Below are 19,895 nucleotides of genomic sequence, written 5' to 3' on the forward strand. Positions count from 1 at the left end.
TTTCATGTTATCGATTTGATAATTTGTACGAATTCGATTCTCGGCATTAACATATCGACGTGAAGAAATGGCTAGACGGAATCTGCAATCAGTTTGGTTTCTGCCCCCTTCTCGATACAAATGGGCAATGTATTCATATGAAACATGGTCAAATAAACGTGAAGAGATCGAACACCATGATCACAGAAACACCCCCCCCCCCCTCCTCTCCTATTTTGCTCTTGCTCCCATCAGGAATACTTCTGGTGCGGCAATTGTGAATAATTGCGATCCGCCTCATCCGAAAAAACAGCAGCAGAAGCCAGAAAATCAACACCCGGCGCAGAATGCCCACTTCTTCTGCAAAGAAACCAACCAGCAAAAGTCATTTCAAACAAGAAAAGATCAAAACGCAGCCCAACGTGGTCGATCGCTGCGTACCTTGACGCGCTTGGGCGGCGTGTGTTGCTGGTAGCTCTCGGCGGGCTTGAATTCGGGCCTGTAGCCGCCGTCGTCGTCGGTGCTCCGGAAGGCCGGCGGTATCCCCACCCTGGCGTTCCCGGGGCCGGTCGTCTTCTTGTCGTCGCGAGCCTTCTGGAATATCACCGTGAAGCCCTCCGCCGACGCCGGATTCTTCACGTCCCACTCCCCAAACTTGGGCAGCGCCCGGCCCTTGTCCTGCAAATGGAAAAAAAAAATCTCCGATTACGACGCAAACGAAATTTGAAGAGCGAGTCGGTGAGAGGACGAGAGGAACACGCACCATCGTCGTCATGGTGGCCGAGAGACGAGAATGACGCCCGGGCGGCCGCCGGGGACGACGCGAGGGAGGAGGGAGAAAAAGGCCTTTAACCAGCAGAAGTGGAGGTAAAAAATAGACGCGGGGGGGGGGGGGGGGGGGGGGAGGTCGCCCTTGCTTTATACTGCGGAGAGGCGCCTCACAAAGTCACAATCCGCGGTCCCGACATGTCCGCCCGCGCGCGGGAACGACGACGACGACGAAGCCATTCTTCCTCGCTACGTCACGTCACCCGTTTGATCGATCGCTTGTGGATTTTTTTTTACATTTTAGCCCTTTTTGAAAACTTATTTTATAATTAAATTCTTAAATAAACTTATTATGTTAACACCGAGGTTCAATATCTCACCCTCATTCTCCTATAGAAATTAAGGACTTGTTTGGTTTAGTACCCTACCAATATATTGGTAGTGCTAAACTCTAGGCAATTTTTGGGACTATCAATAGTTTGGTAAGGTATAATTGTAAATGAGTCTTTTTGGATTTATGCCAATGAGAGCCAAATTTCAAATTGTGGTGAAGAATTTTCAAAATTTGTATCAAATTAAGTATAGACATTACCAAACATTTGGCTTTAAACCAAATCATCACATTTACTATTTAAACTACCAAAAGATTGGTATGATAACATTTTGGTATCAAACCAAAAAGCCCCTAAGTCACATATGTAAAACTAAGCCAATGTCATTGGCGCCAAAGACACTAGCATAAACGACCTGTCTGAAGAATTTTTTTACATTTTAATCCTTTTTATTTTTTTACAAATAGATCCTCAACACCGATTCTCTTAACATTAGTGACGTAGCTTCTGCGGAAAGGGAGGGTGTCGGTGCCAATATCATTAAGACAGTGACATGAACCTCAACGTCGGGGTCACTGACACCGAGAGAAGGGTTCATTTCTTTAATAAATTTTTCAAGAGTCTATTTGTAAAATACTACCTCCGTCCCATTTTAAATGCGGTTATAGATTTTCGTCTCCAACGCTTGACCGTCCGTTTTATTTGTCAACAAGAATGGCAGATGGGGCCCATATGTCAGTGGGTTCCACAATTTTTTCTCGTGCGAATGACAAATGAGTCCCACATATTTTTTTTAAATTCTAATATCACATAAGCGCCACGCCAAACGCCGCATGAGACGAACACCAAGTCAACAACGTCACGTCAGCGAAACCATTCTCCAAAACCATCGAGCGAGTCAAATTGCACCGGTTTCAATAGTTCGGGAGTCGGGATATCCGAATTGTAGATTAGGGATACAAATCATATCCACTCACTTATTAAGGGACCCAAAGTGAACTTATTCCCCGATGAAACCTACGTGAGGAGGTCCAGCCCGGTCTGGGCCGGCCCAAGCTACAGCCCACAGACACTGGTGGCCCCGTGGCCTGGCGGCGGGCAGGGACAACCCTAGCAGCAGGTGCCGCCATATAAAAGGATCGCCCGTGCGGTCTCGCCTCCCCCATTACCTCCCCGCCCGCGCACCTCGAGCCCCCAGGTCCGCCTCGCCTCTCCGTCGCTTGCCGCCGCCCGCAGTGGTCGCCGGCCGCGCGGGGCTTCGCCGGTGTCGCTTCCTCGTTTGGGTAAGTCGCTCCTCACTCCCGCGTGACTCTACTTCGGTGAATTTTAGGTGTGGGGTTGCCGGGGGGGGTTGGTAAGGCTAGGGTTTAGGGTTTATGTGAATAAGGAGTGGAATGTTTTCGGATGGTAGCCTGTTGGGCATGTAACTCGGAGCGTACGTGTTCTTGATTTCTAGCTGGTGGATGGAGTTCAAAGCTATTTGTTTTTCCTGAACAAAGGGATGGTTTGTTTTAACTTTTAACTGACCGCTTCCTGCTTATGTTGGTCTGCTGGTAGAATCCATGGTGGTATGTGAATATGCTTGTCCAAGACTACCAGCAGTTTATTCATTGCTTTGGAAGGGAACTTTTTTTTATTTGCATACGCTGATTGTTGTTCGAGTAGTAGCATATACACTTAGCACGAGCTGCCTCTATCTTTCATCTTTACCAGTTTACCAAGTCGCACATTCGCTCGACTCTAACCATAGTATTATACAGTGTTGAAGTTTGTAGTTTTTGGCGTAAAAATTTGAGTATAAATAACCGTCTTCTTTCAATGCAACTTGAGCCGTGCCTTCTCACCATCTCTATTGTTGCATGACTGTCATATCTGAACTTTAGAAATATACATATTAACAATACGGGTGACGGAGGTGTTCTAGTGTATCAATTGGGTGGTTTACATGACTTTTTAAACCTATATAAAATTCATATATATTTGAGCCGTTACATATGGTAAACTCATTGTTATCCCCTTTCCACGTTGTACTTCATGTAAAGCTATCAACATTTTCCTTTTTATTGTAGTACTTATTAGAAAACCTTTTCAAATTATTATACTTATGTAAGTTCTTATAATATAAGCCATGCAAGTTCTAAAATACCAATTTCTCAACTCTGATCCATATGTAAATAAGCCACAGATCCATTTATAAATAAGTTTTACCATTTTGCAACAGTGATATGTCAAATTAAGGGCTTGTGTAAAATGATTTTATAGAAAGGTCAAATTGTAAGATTAAACTGGCATCTACCCTCACGCCTCTTGCTGTTGCTCATGATCATCTCCCCGTCACTCGTTGCTCCTGTCTTGGCTCTGGAGGCCTCAGGAACATTTGCAAGCACTTCCTTTCTTATATGTATCTCTATCCAACGGTAAATCCTGTTTTACTGTTAGCATCCAACGGTTAATATTATTTGAAAGATGTGGCACATCCATGTTACATCATTGGATTCACTTTTCGATAGTTAAGATGGGGTGCACTGCTGGTGGTATACATTTATGCTTCGTATATTTGTGATGCGTTAACCTGTAGTTGGTCTTAAGAATCTAGGCTTTGGATTTTCCAACGAGGGTCTTTTTGTTTGATCAGATTTTGATCTGGCCTACAGCTTGAATTTTTGTTCCTTCCAAGATTGGGTGTCTGGTCTTTTCTTTGCCATGAGGAACCCGTTTATTTACCAACGAATTAGTTACACTAATCCTTATTTGTCTAAACCTGCTCTTTGCAACTAATATTACTACAGCATCAATCTTATTCTAAAAACAAATAGGGTTCTTCAATCCTACATTACCACTTGTGTTCTTATTGTTATAGTGGTGTTAATGATATATTATATTATTGTGATTTGTTTTGCTAAACAGCATCATCTGCTTTTGTAGAATTAATTAAGCAATACTTAATATGGGCAAGTCAAGCAAGAAATCTGCTGTTGAAGTTGCACCTACCTCTGTCTCAGTCTCAGAGGGGAAATCTGGGAAGAAGGGTAACATTTGTATACTCTTGCCTCTCATGTCTTATTGTTTATTGCAGTTGTTCAGTTCTATCTAAAATTTTTTTTATAACAAGCAGGAAAGAGAAATGCAGAAGATGAGATTGAGAAAGCTGTGAGTGCCAAGAAACAAAAGACTGTACGTGAGAAGGTTGTGCCCTCAAAGGAGGAAGCCAAAAAAGTGAAGAAGCAGCCCCCACCGAAGAAGGTTGAGAGCAGCAGTTCTGAGGAGGATTCTTCAGAATCTGAAGAGGAGGTAACTAGTTCAATCTTCCTCAATGTAGCTTGCTGATATTCTCTTAATCTGACTTCTGTTTAGAGTCTTAGTTCAATATAGGTATTGTATATCAGATGATTGATTGCTTTGCTTACTATTATAAGATTCATGGTATTTGTGACCTTGAATGCTCAGGATTAAAATTGGCTGATATTTTCTCCGACCACCTGTTTTATCTCAGTAGCTTGCACTATATCTCAGTATTTCTCCTATATTTATACAACTTTTATATTTTATTATTTATACTATCTCGTTTGACTTTCTTCTTGAATGCCTTGGGCTAAAGTGTTATTACAAATGTTTGCTTTGAGGAACTAATGAATTTTTTGGAGGAACTAATGAATCAGTAGAAGTAGCAGAAATTGTATTATTATCTATATGCTGTCAAGCTGTAATTTTGACCTCTGAGATTGAATAGTTTGAACATTGGTTAAACAGTAGAAGTTTTCCTCTTTTGCCTCAGTCTCATATGAAAATAGGTCATTTCATATTGAAGATGCATGTTTTCTTTCGTTAACTGTTTATTTTGTGTAGTTTCGTGTGTTCCAAATTATAATGAACATGGAGTTTTTTTTTTCTTTGCACTGCTTTCTTCCTATTAATTATTTTCAAAATTCTTTGCAGGTAAAGGCCCAACCAAAGAAGACTGTCCAACCGAAGAAGGCTGCACAACCTGCTAAAGAGGAGTCAAGTGATGATAGCAGTGATGATAGCTCCTCAGATGATGTATGCTTTTTTTATCTGTTTTTTGCGAGTGGGTTTTGTTTACTTTTGTTGCTAAGAAGCTTATGGTTTACTTTTTATTTTTCTAATCCAGGAGCCTGCAAAAAAACCTGTTGCTCGTCCAAATAAGGCTGCACTTTCTACCAACAGTAGCAGCAGTGATGATAGCAGTGATGAGAGTTTATCAGATGATGAACCTGTGAAAAAGCCTGCTGCCCCTTTGAAGAAGCCAGTTGCACTTGCTACCAATGGATCAAAAAAGGTTGAGACAGACAGCAGCAGCTCTGATAGCAGCTCTGATGAGGAGTCTGATGAGGATGATAAAGTGAGTATTTGTTTCCCATTTTAACTTGGAAGGACAGTATTCATTGTTTCTTTCTCTTCATTCATCATTGGCCAAACCTATTGTGCTGTACCATCTCTATTTTGCTATCATGAATATGATTTGTAAAATTTGAGATTTTATTACTACCAGCTATATTAGTTTCTTGTTTGATCTATTCTTTGTCTATGTGCATATCATCTGCATATGCATTATTGTAAGATTTAATATCCCCTGATTTTTAATGCTCTTGGTTCTGAAGCTTTACATCTTACACCAACAGTTCAGCAGAGCTCATAAAGTTATATGTTCTGTTTCAGTATTTTGTGAATTTCGTATCATCAATTATATCGGTCATATGATACATTATTATGCTAAATATATGAAGGACAGTATGTATAAAAGGCAGTTCGATGTGCCTGAATTTCTACCAAATCTTTGAATTGAACACATCTGTTTGGTTGACTTGAAGCGTTGCAATTTCTACACTGTTCTTCTGTTTCTCTTCTTGGTTCTTGTTCCAGAAAATCTTTTTGTCTCATTACACTAACAAGCTTGTTGCATATCCTTGATTTCAGAAAACTGCTGCTCCAGTGAAGAAACCTTCAGTTGCTGCTATACAAAAGAAGACCCAGGAGTCTGACAGTTCTGATAGTGACTCTGATTCTGAATCAGATGAGGTAAGCGACCATACAATTTGTGTTGCACTGCTATGTAAGATTCCAAGTGCTCGGGTGGCACACAGCTATTGCTTCCCTTCTCCTGATATTATGACTTAATATTTGGAGTGTTGATAGAAGATGTTTACATAAAATATGTTTCTTGATCTGACTAGAGCAATATCTACAGGATGTGCCGACTAAAGCACCAGCAGTAGCCAAGAAAAAGGAAGAATCCAGTGAAAGCTCTGATTCTGAAAGTGATTCAGACTCTGATGATGAGGTGGGCACCTTAATACTGTTATAGTGATGTTGACAGAGGCTTTGTTATCCATAGATATTTTTTTTGTATGCAATTACATTGCCTGTGAAGGCTGCTAAAACAATTATTCCTGCCAAGGCTGCTGCTGTTAAAAAGGAAGAAGAATCCAGTGATAGCTCAGACAGTGACTCTGAATCTGAGTCTGATTCTGATGAAGTACGTGTGCTAGCACTTGTTACTTTTGATTACTAATTGTTGTGCAATATTAAAATCTTACCCAATGTCTTGCAGCCAGCAAAACCTACTATTCCTGCAAAAAGGCCACTGACAAAAGACACAAAGAAGGGACAAGTATGCTTTCTTTTTCTGAAGTTTGTTTCCAAGTACGAGTAAAATTGTCTCATGTGCTATTTTTCCTGTGATAATCTTGGCCTCTTGGGGGTACACCTCGTTGCAGTCCAAGGATGAATCTGAAGATAGTTCTGATGAGAGTTCTGAGGAAAGTGGTGATGAACCTCCGCAAAAGAAGATTAAGGTACTTATTTTTCTTTTTGTTTTGCACATTTTAATGTTTTTTTATTCATGATTACAATTGCTATCTCTTCGGACTCCAGGATTCTACAACTTCTGGTACTACCAAGCCTTCCCCTAAGGCTACCAAGAAAGAAATCAGCAGTGATGACGAAAGTGATGAAGATGACAGTTCTGATGAAAGCTCTGATGAGGATGTTAAGCAAAAACAAACTCAAGCTAAGAAGGTGGTCTGCAGACTTAAGACGCCTAGGTTTTTCTCATTTATGTATGTGGTTACTCTTTAACTCTATGTTGTTGTTGTCTGAAATTGTAGCAAGCACCAGTAGCACAAGAGAGTAGCAGCTCCGATGAATCTTCTGAAGAAGATAGTGACATGGAAAGTGATGAACCAGCAAAAACTCCCCAAAAGAAGGTACTGTATATTGTAAAATTCGTGCATATGATTTCTTTGGACATCACATTGTTCTTCAACTATAGCAGATTTATGTTAGTAAAAGCTTCTTTATCCTTCAGGAAACTGCTGTGTCTGTTGGTTCGAATAAGTCTGCGACAAAACCGGGACAAGAGGAAGTATGTTTCCACTCTTGATACTGTTATTCTGCAATGTTATCTTTTATGTTTGATGTCTGTTGGAGAATCAGTTTTAACCTCATTAATTGCAGCCAAAAACGCCTGCCAGCAACCAAAATCAAGCTACCGGGTCAAAGACTCTTTTTGTTGGAAATTTACCATACAATGTGGAGCAAGAACAAGTGTAAGTTTGTGAAATGTGTTTATAATTCCTTCTGTCTCAAAGCTATGTCTGCTAATTTCATTGTTCACTTCCTGTAGGAAGCAATTTTTCCAGGAGGCAGGTGAAGTTGTTGATATTCGTTTCAGTACCTTTGAAGATGGGAACTTCAGGGGCTTTGGACATGTTGAATTTGCCACAGCGGAAGCTGCTAAGAAGGTCAACATCCTCATCAATATTTTTTGGTGACTTATTCAGTATATAATATATTGGTTCCATGGACATGAAGAAAGCAGTTTATTGCCACCAAGTTTAGCCAATCAAACTTATTAGCCATCAATTGTTTTATTTTCAGGCACTTGAACTTGCTGGTCATGACCTGATGGGACGGCCGGTCAGGCTTGACCTGGCTCGTGAGAGAGGCGCGTATACTCCTGGCAGCGGGTAATTCCTTATCTTGTGTTGTATGCATCAGAAAAGAAAAAAAGAATTCAAATATGCTTTGGAAAAGATCGTTGTTTGTCTTTCGCAATGTAAATGGGGCCATGATAGTTTTGTGTAATTGCTCAGGAGGGACAATAGTTCTTTCAAGAAGCCTGCTCAAAGCTCAGGAAACACTATATTTATTAAAGGCTTTGATACTTCTCTTGACATACACCAGGTAAGTTCCATTTTATCCTCACGGTGCTGTATTAGAAATTTTTACTGATTGTGTTGTCTACTTTTCTTTTTCTGAACATGCACTATATGTTTCATCTGCTTTTTTCTTTACTAGATCCGGAATTCACTTGAAGAACATTTTGGCTCGTGTGGAGAGATTACACGGGTTTCAATTCCAAAGGATTATGAAACCGGTGCAAGCAAAGGGTCAGTTGCCTCTGTTACGTTTATTTAACACATTACACTTTGTTAATGCCCTTTGCGGAACACAGTATTCTCTTCGTTTTTGACCCCTGCACTTGGTGTAGCCCTATCTATTATCGTCACTGACATGTGGCTTGCTTCCTGATGCAGGATGGCGTACATGGATTTTGCGGACAACGGTTCCTTGTCGAAAGCATACGAACTGAATGGATCTGACCTCGGTGGATACAGCTTGTATGTTGATGAAGCGAGGCCTAGGCCCGATAACAACAGAGAGGGTGGCTTCAGCGGTGGAAGAGACTTTAACAGCAGTGGGAGAGGAGGAAGACGTGGTGGACGTGGTGATGGTAGCCGTGGGCGCGGTGACCGTGGACGTGGTAGAGGCTTTGGTAGGGGTGACAGGGGCCATGGTGGACGGGGTACACCGTTCAAGCAGAGCGCTGGTACACCTAGTGCAGGTAAAACTTCTACCGCACCAAATTGCAATTTACCCAGCTTTTACACTCGCTGCTTGGACTTGATGTAGGATAAGTGGAGCTGTCATAATTAATACTATTTGCTTTCTTATCTGCAGGAAAGAAGACAACATTCGGTGACGACGACTAGACGAACAATTTGAGCCGATTTTGTTCTAGTACTGTAGTAATCTCCATCCCCCCTAATATATGCGATTCTAGTGAGCCGTGAATTGGCTACCTCCGGACTGTTACATTCTAGCCGTGTTATGTACTTTGTTGGCAGTTGGGACCGTGTTGGTAAATTTGCCCGACAGATTTGGCAATTTTGGAACCTCTTGACTTCGTAATCATTCTTATCATAATATAGTGCTTTGTGGCTTAATGGCACTGTTAACTGCTTCCGAAACTTAAAAGTTCCGCAATGATGGATCCTTGAATTCTTCGTAATTTTGGCTTCTCGCTCGTCAGGCTGTAACTATACACTTGTGCTCACGTATTGTAATTTTGGCTCTGTCAAGATGTTCTCGCAGTCACGAGTACTAGCGTTTTAGGCCATAGCCGTCGAAAGCAAATGTGGACTGAGTTTTCTCATCAAAGAAAAGTTCGTCTCCCTTCGAAATGCTGAATCTGTCTCACAATGACTTTCATTTTTTTATTCTTTTTTTAATTTTCGTGTTCAATGCTTTAGCTCTTCGTGTTATTTTTGAAAAATAAAAAAAAGTCACGTATAAAATATTATTTATGTTTTATTGTCTAATTATAAACAAAATATTTATTATAGAAATTTTTTAAATAAGATGAATAGTTAAATGTTGTATAAAAAACAGAAAAGTGAAATATTTATAGAACGGATGGTGTAGTTAACATATGCTTTATAATAATCGTCGGAGCGAAATCTTCATATTGCTGGTTATAAACCAACATGTTTGTTTGGTTTTTCCGTCAGTGCAGCACAAGCACAAGTTGGCTCCATCACCCTCTCTGCTGTCTCCATCTCCACGTGTTATCTCCCCCAGGCCCCATCCCACCCTGCGCATGCGCAAGCCCTCGATGCGATGCGTGTTTGCCGCCGGAGACGCCGAAGAGGGGCGGCGCGCATCTCTGCGCTCCACCTCCGGAGACGGCCACGCACGGCTCTGCTTGCAGATGCGCGAGGGGTGGAGGTGGAGGGGCTCGCCCACCATATGTTCGAGGAAATGCCTCGCCGATATCGGAGCAACTTCTGTTCTGTCTCCATCTTTGCGGGCTCCAGAAGCATTAAGCTTGGCTGCTAGATGGGAAGAAAGGTGAAGCCAATATGGACTATGGTGATTCGTAGCAGGTATGCTTTTTATCACCAAGTCTAGTTGAGAAAATTATACTGTCGTAAAGGCTGGCTTTACTCACAGGAAGTGGCTATCGTGTCGGAGACGAATCCTAATATAGTATGAAGTGGTCTAATCAAATTTCTGTACCCCTTAGAGAAAAGAGGGGAATTTGGTGGTGGCATTATACGGTTCAGAGTGATTGCAGCCATCCAAATTAACACACTTTATTCGGTGGAGGTGGATGATCAACATGTTCGTGTACTGAGTAAACTGGATTTTTTTTTAATCATCTATTCGCCACGCGGAGCGCCTTTTCTTGCCGTCTCCCCGCTGCACTAGCTTCCACACAAAGCAGGGCGGCTGGGGCGTTCTTGCTGATTCTTTTTTTTTTTTGAAAGGCGTTCTTGCTGATTCACGATGGAGCTTGTAGCATACAGATAAATCACCATCCCATCTTCCGTCATATAATTTGCAAAAGATTGGGACAGTGAAACTGTGAAAGTGCATTCCCGGATTCAAAGCCAAAGACTAACAAAAGTACATAATAGTACTGTTCTGTGTCTGTGTGGTCACAACCTAATATACATCTATTTTCTTTAACAGTGGAGGGAAGACTTCTCTCGGGTCTACTGGTGTCTTAAGTTCTTGAGGGGTGTGTGTGTGATAAGTAGGCATGTGGGAGCACTGGGTCCTGCTTCCAACTTCCAAGTCAGTTCCCACAGTTTCACGGGCAGCTGTTATAAGTTCATCTGGGGCCTCTGTGTTAGTTGAAGCTAGCTGCTAACAGAGTTGCTTGCTTCCTGCCTTCCTGGTAGTTTCTTTCGGTCTTTCTGATGCATCATCATTCTCACTTTCTTTGAATCCATCTGTTTGGTTTCTCCTTTGTGCAACCACAGTTTCTGCTGCTGCCAACGCCTTGGTGTGGTGAGAAATGATGTGGTTAGTTGGCAGTGTGGTGGATGCTGCGATAGGATGCCTGGTGCAAAGCATCCTTGGGAGCTTCTTCACTGAACAGATGGAAGCCTGGACTCATGAAATTGGGCTTGCTGAAGATATCGAGAAGCTTGAGTTTGAGATGAAGGCTGTGGAGAGGGTGCTTGCTGCTGCCGAAGGAAGAAGTATTGACAACAAGCTACTAGCCCAATCACTGGGAAGTCTAAGAGATCTGCTTTATGATGCGGAAGACGTTATGGACGAGCTCGACTACCACCGGCTCAAACATTGGATCGAAAAAGGTTCATGACTTACACTGTCTTGCTCTATGCTTTCTGCTTCTTTCTTCTTTCATATATGTACTTGAGAGCAGCTAAATGACATAGGTATCACATCTGTATTCCGTTGGTAAGTTTTGATATAATTTCACATGGTTTAACCATTGTTAATTATTGTCAGTTACAACTTTGTACAGGGGAACATCTCCTTTTGCTCAGGCGGTTTTCCTTTCTGGTTCCCGCAACAAATTGAGTTTGCTTTTGCAGGTGAAGGCTCCAGTGCTGCTGCTGATAATAATCCTGGGACAAACTATGCTGCTTCATCCATTTCATCTTCTGCTTATCAACTAATATGCAGTGCAAGACAAAAAATTACTAGCTGGATCTCATCTGGCAGAAAAAGGAAGCGAGAAGAGGAAGAGCCAACTGATAGCACCATGCTGCCTCATGATATCAAACGTGACATTTCTAAGAGGATCAATAGAATAGTGAACAATTTGCAGAAAACTGGCAATTCTGTTAGTGGGGTTCTTCAGCTAGAGATCCCATGCCGAGGTTTGACATCAAATCAGAGGCACAGAATGGCCAGGAACACACGCCTGACAACTTCTGTTCCTATTGAACCCAAGGTGTATGGGAGAGATGCAGATAAGGACAGGATAATAGAGATGTTAATAAATGAGGGATCTAGTGATCTCCTTGTCATACCAATAGTTGGCATTGGTGGTATTGGAAAGACAACACTTGCTAGATTTGTATACCGAGATCAAAGGATTATTGATCATTTTGATTTGCAAATATGGATTTGTGTATCCACTAACTTCAATGAAGTAAGGCTAACGCTTGAGATCTTAGAGCATGTATGTAAGGATAGACAAGAGTACAGAGATGTTAGCAATTTCAATGTACTACAGGAGATTCTTTTGAAGAATATTAGAGATAAAAGATTTCTTATCATATTGGATGATATGTGGGAAGACAGGGACAGTAGTGGATGGGATAAGCTGTTAGCTCCATTGAAATGTAATCAAGTAACCGGTTGTGCGGTGCTAGCAACAACTCGAAGAAGCTCGGTTGCACAAATGATAGGAACAGTGAATGCATTCCAAATCAGTGGTCTGGACAAAAAGGAGTTTTGGCTGTTCTTCAAGGCATGCGCATTTGGTAATGAGGCCTATGAGGGTCAGCCTAGTTTGCAATCTATTGGGCAAAAAATTGCTAAAACACTAAAGGGCTGCCCACTAGCAGCAAGAAGTGTCGGTGCACTTTTGAACAGAGATGTTAGTTATGAACATTGGAGGACAGTTCAGGACAAATGGAAGTCTCTTCAAGTAAAAGATGATGACATTATACCCATCCTGAAGCTTAGTTACGATTATCTACCTTTCCACCTTCAGTGTTGTTTCTCCTATTGTTCTCTGTTTCCAGAGGATCACTGGTTTAATGAAGAAACTTTGGTCCAGGCTTGGATATCTCAAAATTTTGTTCAATATGAAGATACTGGAGCGGGATTGGAGGAAACTGGGTTGCAATATTTGGCTAATTTAGTAGATTTTGGATTTTTCCAAAAAATTGGCTCACACTATGCTATGCATGATCTAATGCATGAATTAGCAGAGCAGGTTTCATCAAATGAATGCGCTAAAATAAATGGAATTCAGCTTAATGTAATTCCACCAAACATTCGACATTTGTCCATCATAACCACCAGCCATGAAAATGATGCTCCTGAGGATTTTCTCATTGAGAAATTTGAGGAGATACTACAGAAGATTAGGCCTTTTCAAAAGCTGAGGAGCTTGATGTTTTTTGGACAGAGTAGCACAAAATTATTAAATCCCACACTTACTTTTTGCAAAGAAGCAAAATGTTTACGGTTGTTAAGAGTTTATGTCTCAAATGCTGGCATCAACTCTTTACAAAATTCGTTAAATCCATATCATCTGCGCTATCTTGAATTTATTGGTGCATATGGGGATGTCGTTCTTCCTCAAGCTTTGACCAGTTTTTATCATCTTCAAGTGTTGAATGTGGGCATTCATGGAAGTCATGATGTACCTACTTCTATGAATAATCTAGTTAATCTTCGTCATCTTATTGCTCATGACAAAGTGCACCGTGCGATAGCTGGTGTTGGCAACATGTCATCACTTCAAGAACTAAATTTCAAGGTTCAAAATGTTGGCGGTTTTGAGATAAGACAACTCCAATCCATGAATAAGCTTGTAACTCTTGAGATCTCTCATCTTGAAAATGTGAAGACTAAAGATGAAGCCAGTGGGGCCAGACTTATAGATAAAGAGTACCTTAAAAAGTTGTCCTTATCATGGAATGGTGGCAGCGTGAGCCTTGAACCTGACAGATCAAAAGATGTGCTTGAGGGTCTTCGACCACATCATAATCTGAAAACTCTAAGTATAACTGGGTACAGTGATCCTAACTCTCCAACATGGCTTTCTAGTAATCTCTCGGTTACATCACTGCAGACAATTCATCTTGAGAATTGCAGGGAGTGGAAAATTCTTAGATCTCCTAAAATTCTTCCTTTGCTTAGGAAACTGAAATTGGTCAAGATGTTTAATTTGGTTGAACTCTCAATTCCTTCCTTGGAAGAGTTGGTCTTAATTGAGATGCCAAAGTTGGAGAAGTGCATTGGTACTTACGGGATATAATTGACTGCTGATCTCAGGGTATTGACTATTAAAGATTGCCCTCAACTGAATGAGTTCACTCCTTTCGGGGCCGAGCAGTGGTTTCCGTCTCTCAGAGAACTCACCATTGGGTGTTGTCCTCATATAAGGTAGTAATCCGTTCTTTGTTTTTGTGTTGCTTGAATAGTTGCCCTTTCAAATTTTTAATCGCGTAATCTGTAATTGATGTTGCAGCAAGTGGGAAATACTTCCACTGAGGGAAATGCATGCGCTCAAGAGTTTGGAGTTAATAGACCTCCATGCTGTCAGACAGTTGGAAGTCCCTTCCCTGCAGAAGTTAGTGTTGATTAACATGCTAATCCTGGAATGTTGCAGCGGGCTAACAGCTTCAACTGTGCAAATGTCCACTTCCCAAGGGGACAAGGAGTGCCTATCTGGTCTCCGTGAACTCACTATTCATGATTGTCCTTGTTTGGTACTGTCATATCCTCTCCCGCCTTCTGCTCTGACGTCCCACTTCTCTATCAAGGGGATTCCAACATATCCAACAATGGAAAAAGAATATGGGCAGCTCAGCATAACATCTGATGAGTTGATTATGCTTGATGACAAGATCTTAGCATTCCATAACCTCAGGGGCATTGAATCTTTGTTTATAAAAGATTGTCCTAATTTAGTCTCTATATCTAGTGAAGGTCTCAATCAGCTCATCGATTTAGAGGGCTTATATGTAACAGGTTGTCCTAATTTCACCATGACAAGCGGCCTTGTCCTCCCATCTGTCAGATTTCTCTCCCTTCAGTCATGTGCCATATCAGGGAGTTGGCTAACGGAAATGCTTTCGCATGTGCGGTCTCTCAAGACTTTGAAATTACATGACTGCCCACAAATAAAATTTCTATCCTTCAGTGAACCTGCAGCAATGGAAGGTGCCAGCAGTTTGGGTTCAGCAGCAACGCACTCTGATAGGGATGAACAGCTGTTGAAAATTCCATCTAATATCATCCATTCTCTAAGAGATCTATTTATTTCTAACTGCCCTGATCTAGAGTTCGGAGGAGAAGAGGGAGCCCTCCGAGGATACACCTCTCTTGAATCCATTAAAGTTCAGAGTTGCCCCAAACTGATACCATTGTTGGTGAGTGGTAAGATGGAGGTTGGATCGCTGCCACCATCTCTACGAAGCTTAGATATTGATATGGATCCTGAGCTGTCTACTGTATGGGATCTCAAACTGCAGGAGCTTGAACAGGGTGTTAATCAGGTTCCACCGCCACCTCCATCACTTGATACACTCTGTATCACGAATCTCACAGTTACAGTCCCGTCTGCTGTCCTTCCTCCCTACCATCACAACATTAGTCATATCGGCAAGTCCAGAGTTGACATCTCTACAGCTGGGATACTCCAAGGCACTGGAAGAGTTGATAATTGTAGACTGCGAGTCACTTGCTTCAGTCGAGGGCTTTGGATCCTTGACAAACCTTAGGTCCTTGACAGTATATGACTCACCCAGCTTGCCTAGATGTTTTGAGATTCTGTCACAACAGCAAGGGGCCTCTGAGATCTTGTCCCGACTGGATAATCTTCAGATCGGTGATGGCTCTATCCTTACAGTGACCCGCTGCAAACAGCTCATTCTCTGGCAAGCATATCCTTCTGGCCTGCACGAAGCAAGCGTGGTGCGACGATGATGGGTCTGACAGAGGAACAAGAGAGAGCGCTCCAGCTTCTGACATCCCTCGAATATCTCATATTTTGGCACTTGCCGAATCTCCTGTCACTTCCTGCAAATCTAGCAAGCCTTACCTCCCTCAAGTGGTTACATATCGGTGACTGTCCCCGCATCACAAGGCTGCCAGAGATGGGCCTTCCACTTTCACTGACACAACTGTATGTAAGCGGTTGCAGTGAGGAGCTACATATGCAATGCCGAATTTAGCGGTCCGTATCGATGGTGAATTAGTTGATATAATCAATTGAGGTATGTTGCCGGTGCATTTTGTCTAAAGGGATAACTGATAGCACCTCACACTTCTCTTGCCTAAAGTAATTAACTGGAGTGGTACAGGAATTTGTACTTATTGATGCTATCTGCTCTGCAATCACTTCCTTCGATCGGCGCATATATAATATACATGGACTTCTCAATGTGTTATTCCTTTGGCATCAGAAAGACCTTGCTAAAAGTTATGGTTGCGATGATCCGGGGCAGATGATATGACAACTTTTTTCTCATACTTGTGCATCTCCTGGGTAGGCGTTTGCCAGTAAGATCTCTTCTTTTTTGGATTCCTGCACCAGAAAATTCCTGTTCTGATTATTGTCACTGATATGTGTCTTTCTTCATTGTGCAGAATAAGCATACATGGATTTTGCAGACAATGGTTCCTCGTCGAAATCATTTGAGCTGAATGGATCTTATCTCGGTGGATTCAACAGTTAGTGATGACGATTGGATAACAATTTGAACCGATTTTGTTCTAGTGACGTACCAATCGCTTCCCCTTATGTGACTCCAGTGATTTGCAAAGGATTTCTTGTGGACCACCAGACCGTTATGTTCCGTTACCTGTTACTCCCTCTGGTAAAAAATACTTTTGACATTTATGACTATATTCAGTTAAACCTTTAAAATTCTGATCATCTTGCTGTGACCGTGTTGGTAATTTTGGCTGATAGTAATTGGTAATTTTTGCAACCCCTTGACTTGTACAAATCATTCTCATCCTACAGTGCCTGGTGGCTTCATGAAATTGTACTGGTCGGATTATTGTCTTATTTATGTTACGCATTTTGTTAGTTCGTTCAGAATTAATGTTCTCCGGGTGAATAATCCACTTTAAACGCCTTATAAATTTTACGGAATTGCTATAAATATGGCGCCATATTCCTTCCCAGTTTACAGTCGATTTTTTCACCGTGAAATTAGTTCGGAGATTCGTGCATGTCTGAGACTCCAATGCCATCGTAACTACTATTGCTGATACTAATCTCTAATCTCTAACCATTACGGAGTAAAAACCAAGATGCCATGCACAGATGGCAGGCAAAAGGACAAGAAAAGGAGAAACCAGGCAAGATAGGGAGCTCACCGTCAATGTCTGTTTTTAATTACACTGTACTTACATATATAATTACAATGTAATTGTACTGTAGTTACATGTGTAATTCCTATGTAACTATAGTAGTTACACCTCACTTACATATGTAATTTTACAACTTACATATGTAATTTTAAGACTTACATACGTAATTTTGAGACTTACATTATAAATATACTAAAATTACATATATAATTTAGGGACTTATTTACATTCCGACTATTTTTTGGTGAAAAATATGGCGCCATAAATATAGCTACTCTAAATTTTAATTTTATGCTCCGTCAGGCATACACTCACGAGTCACGACTCGTATGGGCCGGCTCTTATAGGCCTGAAGTGGTCGGCGAGCGGCGAGCCCAACGACGAGGAAAGCCACTAGCCCACCACTACCTCATGCCGGCCTGCCCGGTCCTCGCCGACGAGGACGCTGCCCGAGGTCCGGTGCGCAAACGGCTTCTGGGTTCTATGTCTCCGTCGCCGTTCGTCCCCGGCGGCGGCGGCGTGCCATCTCCTCTGCTGCTGGAGCGCTAGGCAATGCGACCGCGGCGGCGCGGCCACCGTTTGTCAGACACCAGCGCGGGCCTATCCGCCGCCGAAGAGGGAGAGCATCACTGCGCTCCAAATCCGATGCTGGCCACGCGGATGAGGACTATCCGCCGCTGAAGCGGCGTGCATCGCCGCGCTCCAACTCCGGCGCCGGACGCGGGCATGGAGCCTTCAGGCCTGGTACCTGTAACGGGAGATCCGGAGATGACGGTGCCCCCTCCATATGTTCGAGGAAATGCCTGGCCGATACCGTTCAAGCAGAGTGCTGGTACACCCAGTGCAGGTAAAACTTATACTACCACGCCAGATTGCAATTTACCCAGCTTTTACATTTCGCTGCTTCGTCGTCATGTACGACAAATGGTGCTATCATAATTGACATTTGGTTTGTCATCTGCAGGAAAGAAGACGACATTCGGTGACGACGACTAAGCAACAATTTGAGCCGATTTTGTTCTAGTACTGTAGTAATCTCTTCCCAACCACATACGCAATTCTAGTGAACCGCGAGCCGCAAATGCTACCCACAGACTGTTAAATTCTAGTAGTATTGTCATGTTGGGAGTTGGGACCGTGTTGATAAAATTGCCCGACGGTTTTGGCCATTTTGGAACCTCTTGAGTCTTGACTTACGCCATCATTATCGTCATAATATAATTCCTTGTGGCTTCATGGCACGTTTACTGCATCAGAAAGTTCAAGTTCCGCAATGAAGGATCTGGACAGGTTCTCTCGAGCACTCCGACTCCGCTAGTTCAAATGGAAGGAAGTCGAAAAACCTTGGGTAGGCATGAATTTGCCATGCGATGAGATGGACAAAAGGCTTTTTCAAGCAGCAACGACAATAACGATTGGCAACGGAGCTAAAACTAGCTTCTGGCATGATAATTGGATCCAAAAACGTTGTTTAAAAGATATCGTGCCCAATTGTTTTAGTCTGGCAAAAAGAAAGCAAAGAACGGTTCAAGTGGAAATGCGAGATAACAAATGGCTTACTTCCTTCAGGCAATTCACTTCCGTGGAACAAATACATGATTTGGTACAGCTTGGTGGCTTGCTCCAATTGGTTTCGCTTTCCCAAGATCCAAACGACATCACCTGGAATTGGACCGAGTCTGGCGCCTACATAACAAAGAGTGCTTATCTTTTCCAGTTCGAAGGTTCTTTTGCCACCAATGATTTTGTTTCTTTATGGAAGTGTCCGGCTGAACAAAAAATGAAATTCTTTGGTTGGTTAGTCCTTCACCAAAAAACTTTGACTGCCCAAAATTTGCTCCGTAGGCATTGGCCTTGCAATTGGACCTGCTTTCTCTGTGGTTGTGCTTTTGAAGATACAAACCACCTGTTCAGCGACTGTGTCTTTGTCAGACAAGTTTGGAGCCTAATCTGTCAATTCCAAAATTTGGCTTCGATTGGCACAAATCTTGCTCTAGATGTGTCTACATGGTGGTATGTTACCAAACTTGCAGGTTCTAAGAAGGAAGTGCAGCTGGTCAGACGAACTCTTTTAACTACTTGGTGGAATATTTGGTTGGAAAGAAATAGGAGAATTTTCCAAAATTCTTCTTGTTCAGAGATTGAAGTAGCTTACTTTATCAAGCAAGATATTGATATGAGCTGCTTGGCCTTTAAACCCCCCTGATTTTTATAGCCTTTCTTACAACTGTAATTTTCTTTTTATTCTCTAGTCTGTAACCCCTGTACTACCTTTTATTCTCTTCTAATGTTAAATTCCGGCAGACCTCTACATCTGTGCTCATCTTAGGGTATGTTTGCTTAGTGGATGGGGCTAGATAGAAGATGTCGTCTGATTATTTGTTGTGTTTAGTTGGAGGGTAAGATGGATGGGGTGGTTCAGAAAAGCGAATATTTGTCAATACACATGTGCTCACCTTAGGGTGTGTTTGTTTGGTGGATGGAGCTAGATGGAATATGGCTGTCCGATGGTTTGTTATGTTTGGTTGGAAGGTTAGGTGGATGGGGGTGGTTTAGAAAAGAGAATATTCTCTCGATACACGTGCCCCCCCTCATGTTGTGTTTGGTTGTTGGATGGAGCTAGATGGGAGATGGTTGTCTGATTGTTTGTTGTGTTTGGTTGGAGGGCTCGGTAGATGGGGGTGGCTTAGAAAA

The 19,895-nt window shown here is 42.2% G+C and overlaps 3 protein-coding genes across 5 annotated transcripts; 2 read left to right on the forward strand and 1 right to left on the reverse strand.

Moving 5' to 3' along the window:
* Positions 1-72: 72 nt before the first annotated feature.
* On the reverse strand, positions 73-861 carry LOC4337031 (uncharacterized). The gene is made up of 3 exons (XM_015781015.3): positions 743-861; positions 421-657; positions 73-339 (listed from the first exon to the last, which is right to left on the reverse strand). Exons 1-3 carry the CDS (start codon positions 752-754, stop codon positions 310-312), a joined length of 279 nt encoding a protein of 92 aa, XP_015636501.1. The 5' UTR covers positions 755-861; the 3' UTR covers positions 73-309.
* A 1,382-nt stretch (positions 862-2,243) lies between these two features.
* Positions 2,244-9,344, forward strand: LOC4337032 (nucleolin 2-like). The gene is made up of 20 exons (NM_001419872.1): positions 2,244-2,362; positions 4,005-4,108; positions 4,195-4,370; positions 5,016-5,117; positions 5,209-5,439; positions 6,015-6,116; positions 6,286-6,378; positions 6,496-6,573; positions 6,649-6,708; positions 6,815-6,892; positions 6,972-7,115; positions 7,205-7,303; positions 7,405-7,461; positions 7,554-7,645; positions 7,723-7,840; positions 7,977-8,065; positions 8,192-8,282; positions 8,397-8,488; positions 8,636-8,943; positions 9,060-9,344. The coding sequence occupies exons 2-20, from the start codon at positions 4,027-4,029 to the stop codon at positions 9,089-9,091; spliced, it is 2,124 nt and encodes a 707-aa protein (NP_001406801.1). The 5' UTR covers positions 2,244-2,362; positions 4,005-4,026; the 3' UTR covers positions 9,092-9,344.
* A 1,294-nt stretch (positions 9,345-10,638) lies between these two features.
* Positions 10,639-19,512, forward strand: LOC107278549 (putative disease resistance protein RGA3). Of its 3 annotated transcripts, XM_066309410.1 has the most exons (7): positions 10,639-11,485; positions 11,729-14,261; positions 14,347-16,096; positions 16,184-16,382; positions 16,470-16,699; positions 17,505-18,048; positions 18,166-19,512. In XM_066309410.1, exons 1-2 carry the CDS (start codon positions 11,182-11,184, stop codon positions 14,131-14,133), a joined length of 2,709 nt encoding a protein of 902 aa, XP_066165507.1. In that variant the 5' UTR covers positions 10,639-11,181; the 3' UTR covers positions 14,134-14,261; positions 14,347-16,096; positions 16,184-16,382; positions 16,470-16,699; positions 17,505-18,048; positions 18,166-19,512. The 3 variants fall into 3 exon arrangements, with proteins under 3 accessions (XP_066165507.1, XP_015635514.1, XP_066165508.1); XM_015780028.3 differs by having other exon boundaries at positions 14,347-16,382; XM_066309411.1 differs by having other exon boundaries at positions 14,347-16,368.
* The last annotated feature ends 383 nt before the right edge of the window (positions 19,513-19,895 follow it).

The sequence above is a fragment of the Oryza sativa genome, chromosome 4 (genome assembly GCF_034140825.1).
Source record: "Oryza sativa Japonica Group chromosome 4, ASM3414082v1".
Lineage (NCBI taxonomy): Eukaryota > Viridiplantae > Streptophyta > Magnoliopsida > Poales > Poaceae > Oryza > Oryza sativa.

Coding starts and splice junctions, on each gene's coding strand:
- LOC107278549 (XM_015780028.3), top strand. CDS start 11,182: ATGATGTGGTTAGTTGGCAGTGTGGTGGATGCTGCGATAGGATGCCTG. Junction 11,486..11,728: donor CAAACATTGGATCGAAAAAG/GTTCATGACTTA, acceptor TTGCTTTTGCAG/GTGAAGGCTCCAGTGCTGCT.
- LOC4337031 (XM_015781015.3), bottom strand. Junction 340..420: donor CGCCGCCCAAGCGCGTCAAG/GTACGCAGCGAT, acceptor GTTTCTTTGCAG/AAGAAGTGGGCATTCTGCGC.
- LOC4337032 (NM_001419872.1), top strand. CDS start 4,027: ATGGGCAAGTCAAGCAAGAAATCTGCTGTTGAAGTTGCACCTACCTCT. Junction 5,118..5,208: donor ATGATAGCTCCTCAGATGAT/GTATGCTTTTTT, acceptor TTTCTAATCCAG/GAGCCTGCAAAAAAACCTGT. Junction 6,574..6,648: donor CTGAGTCTGATTCTGATGAA/GTACGTGTGCTA, acceptor AATGTCTTGCAG/CCAGCAAAACCTACTATTCC.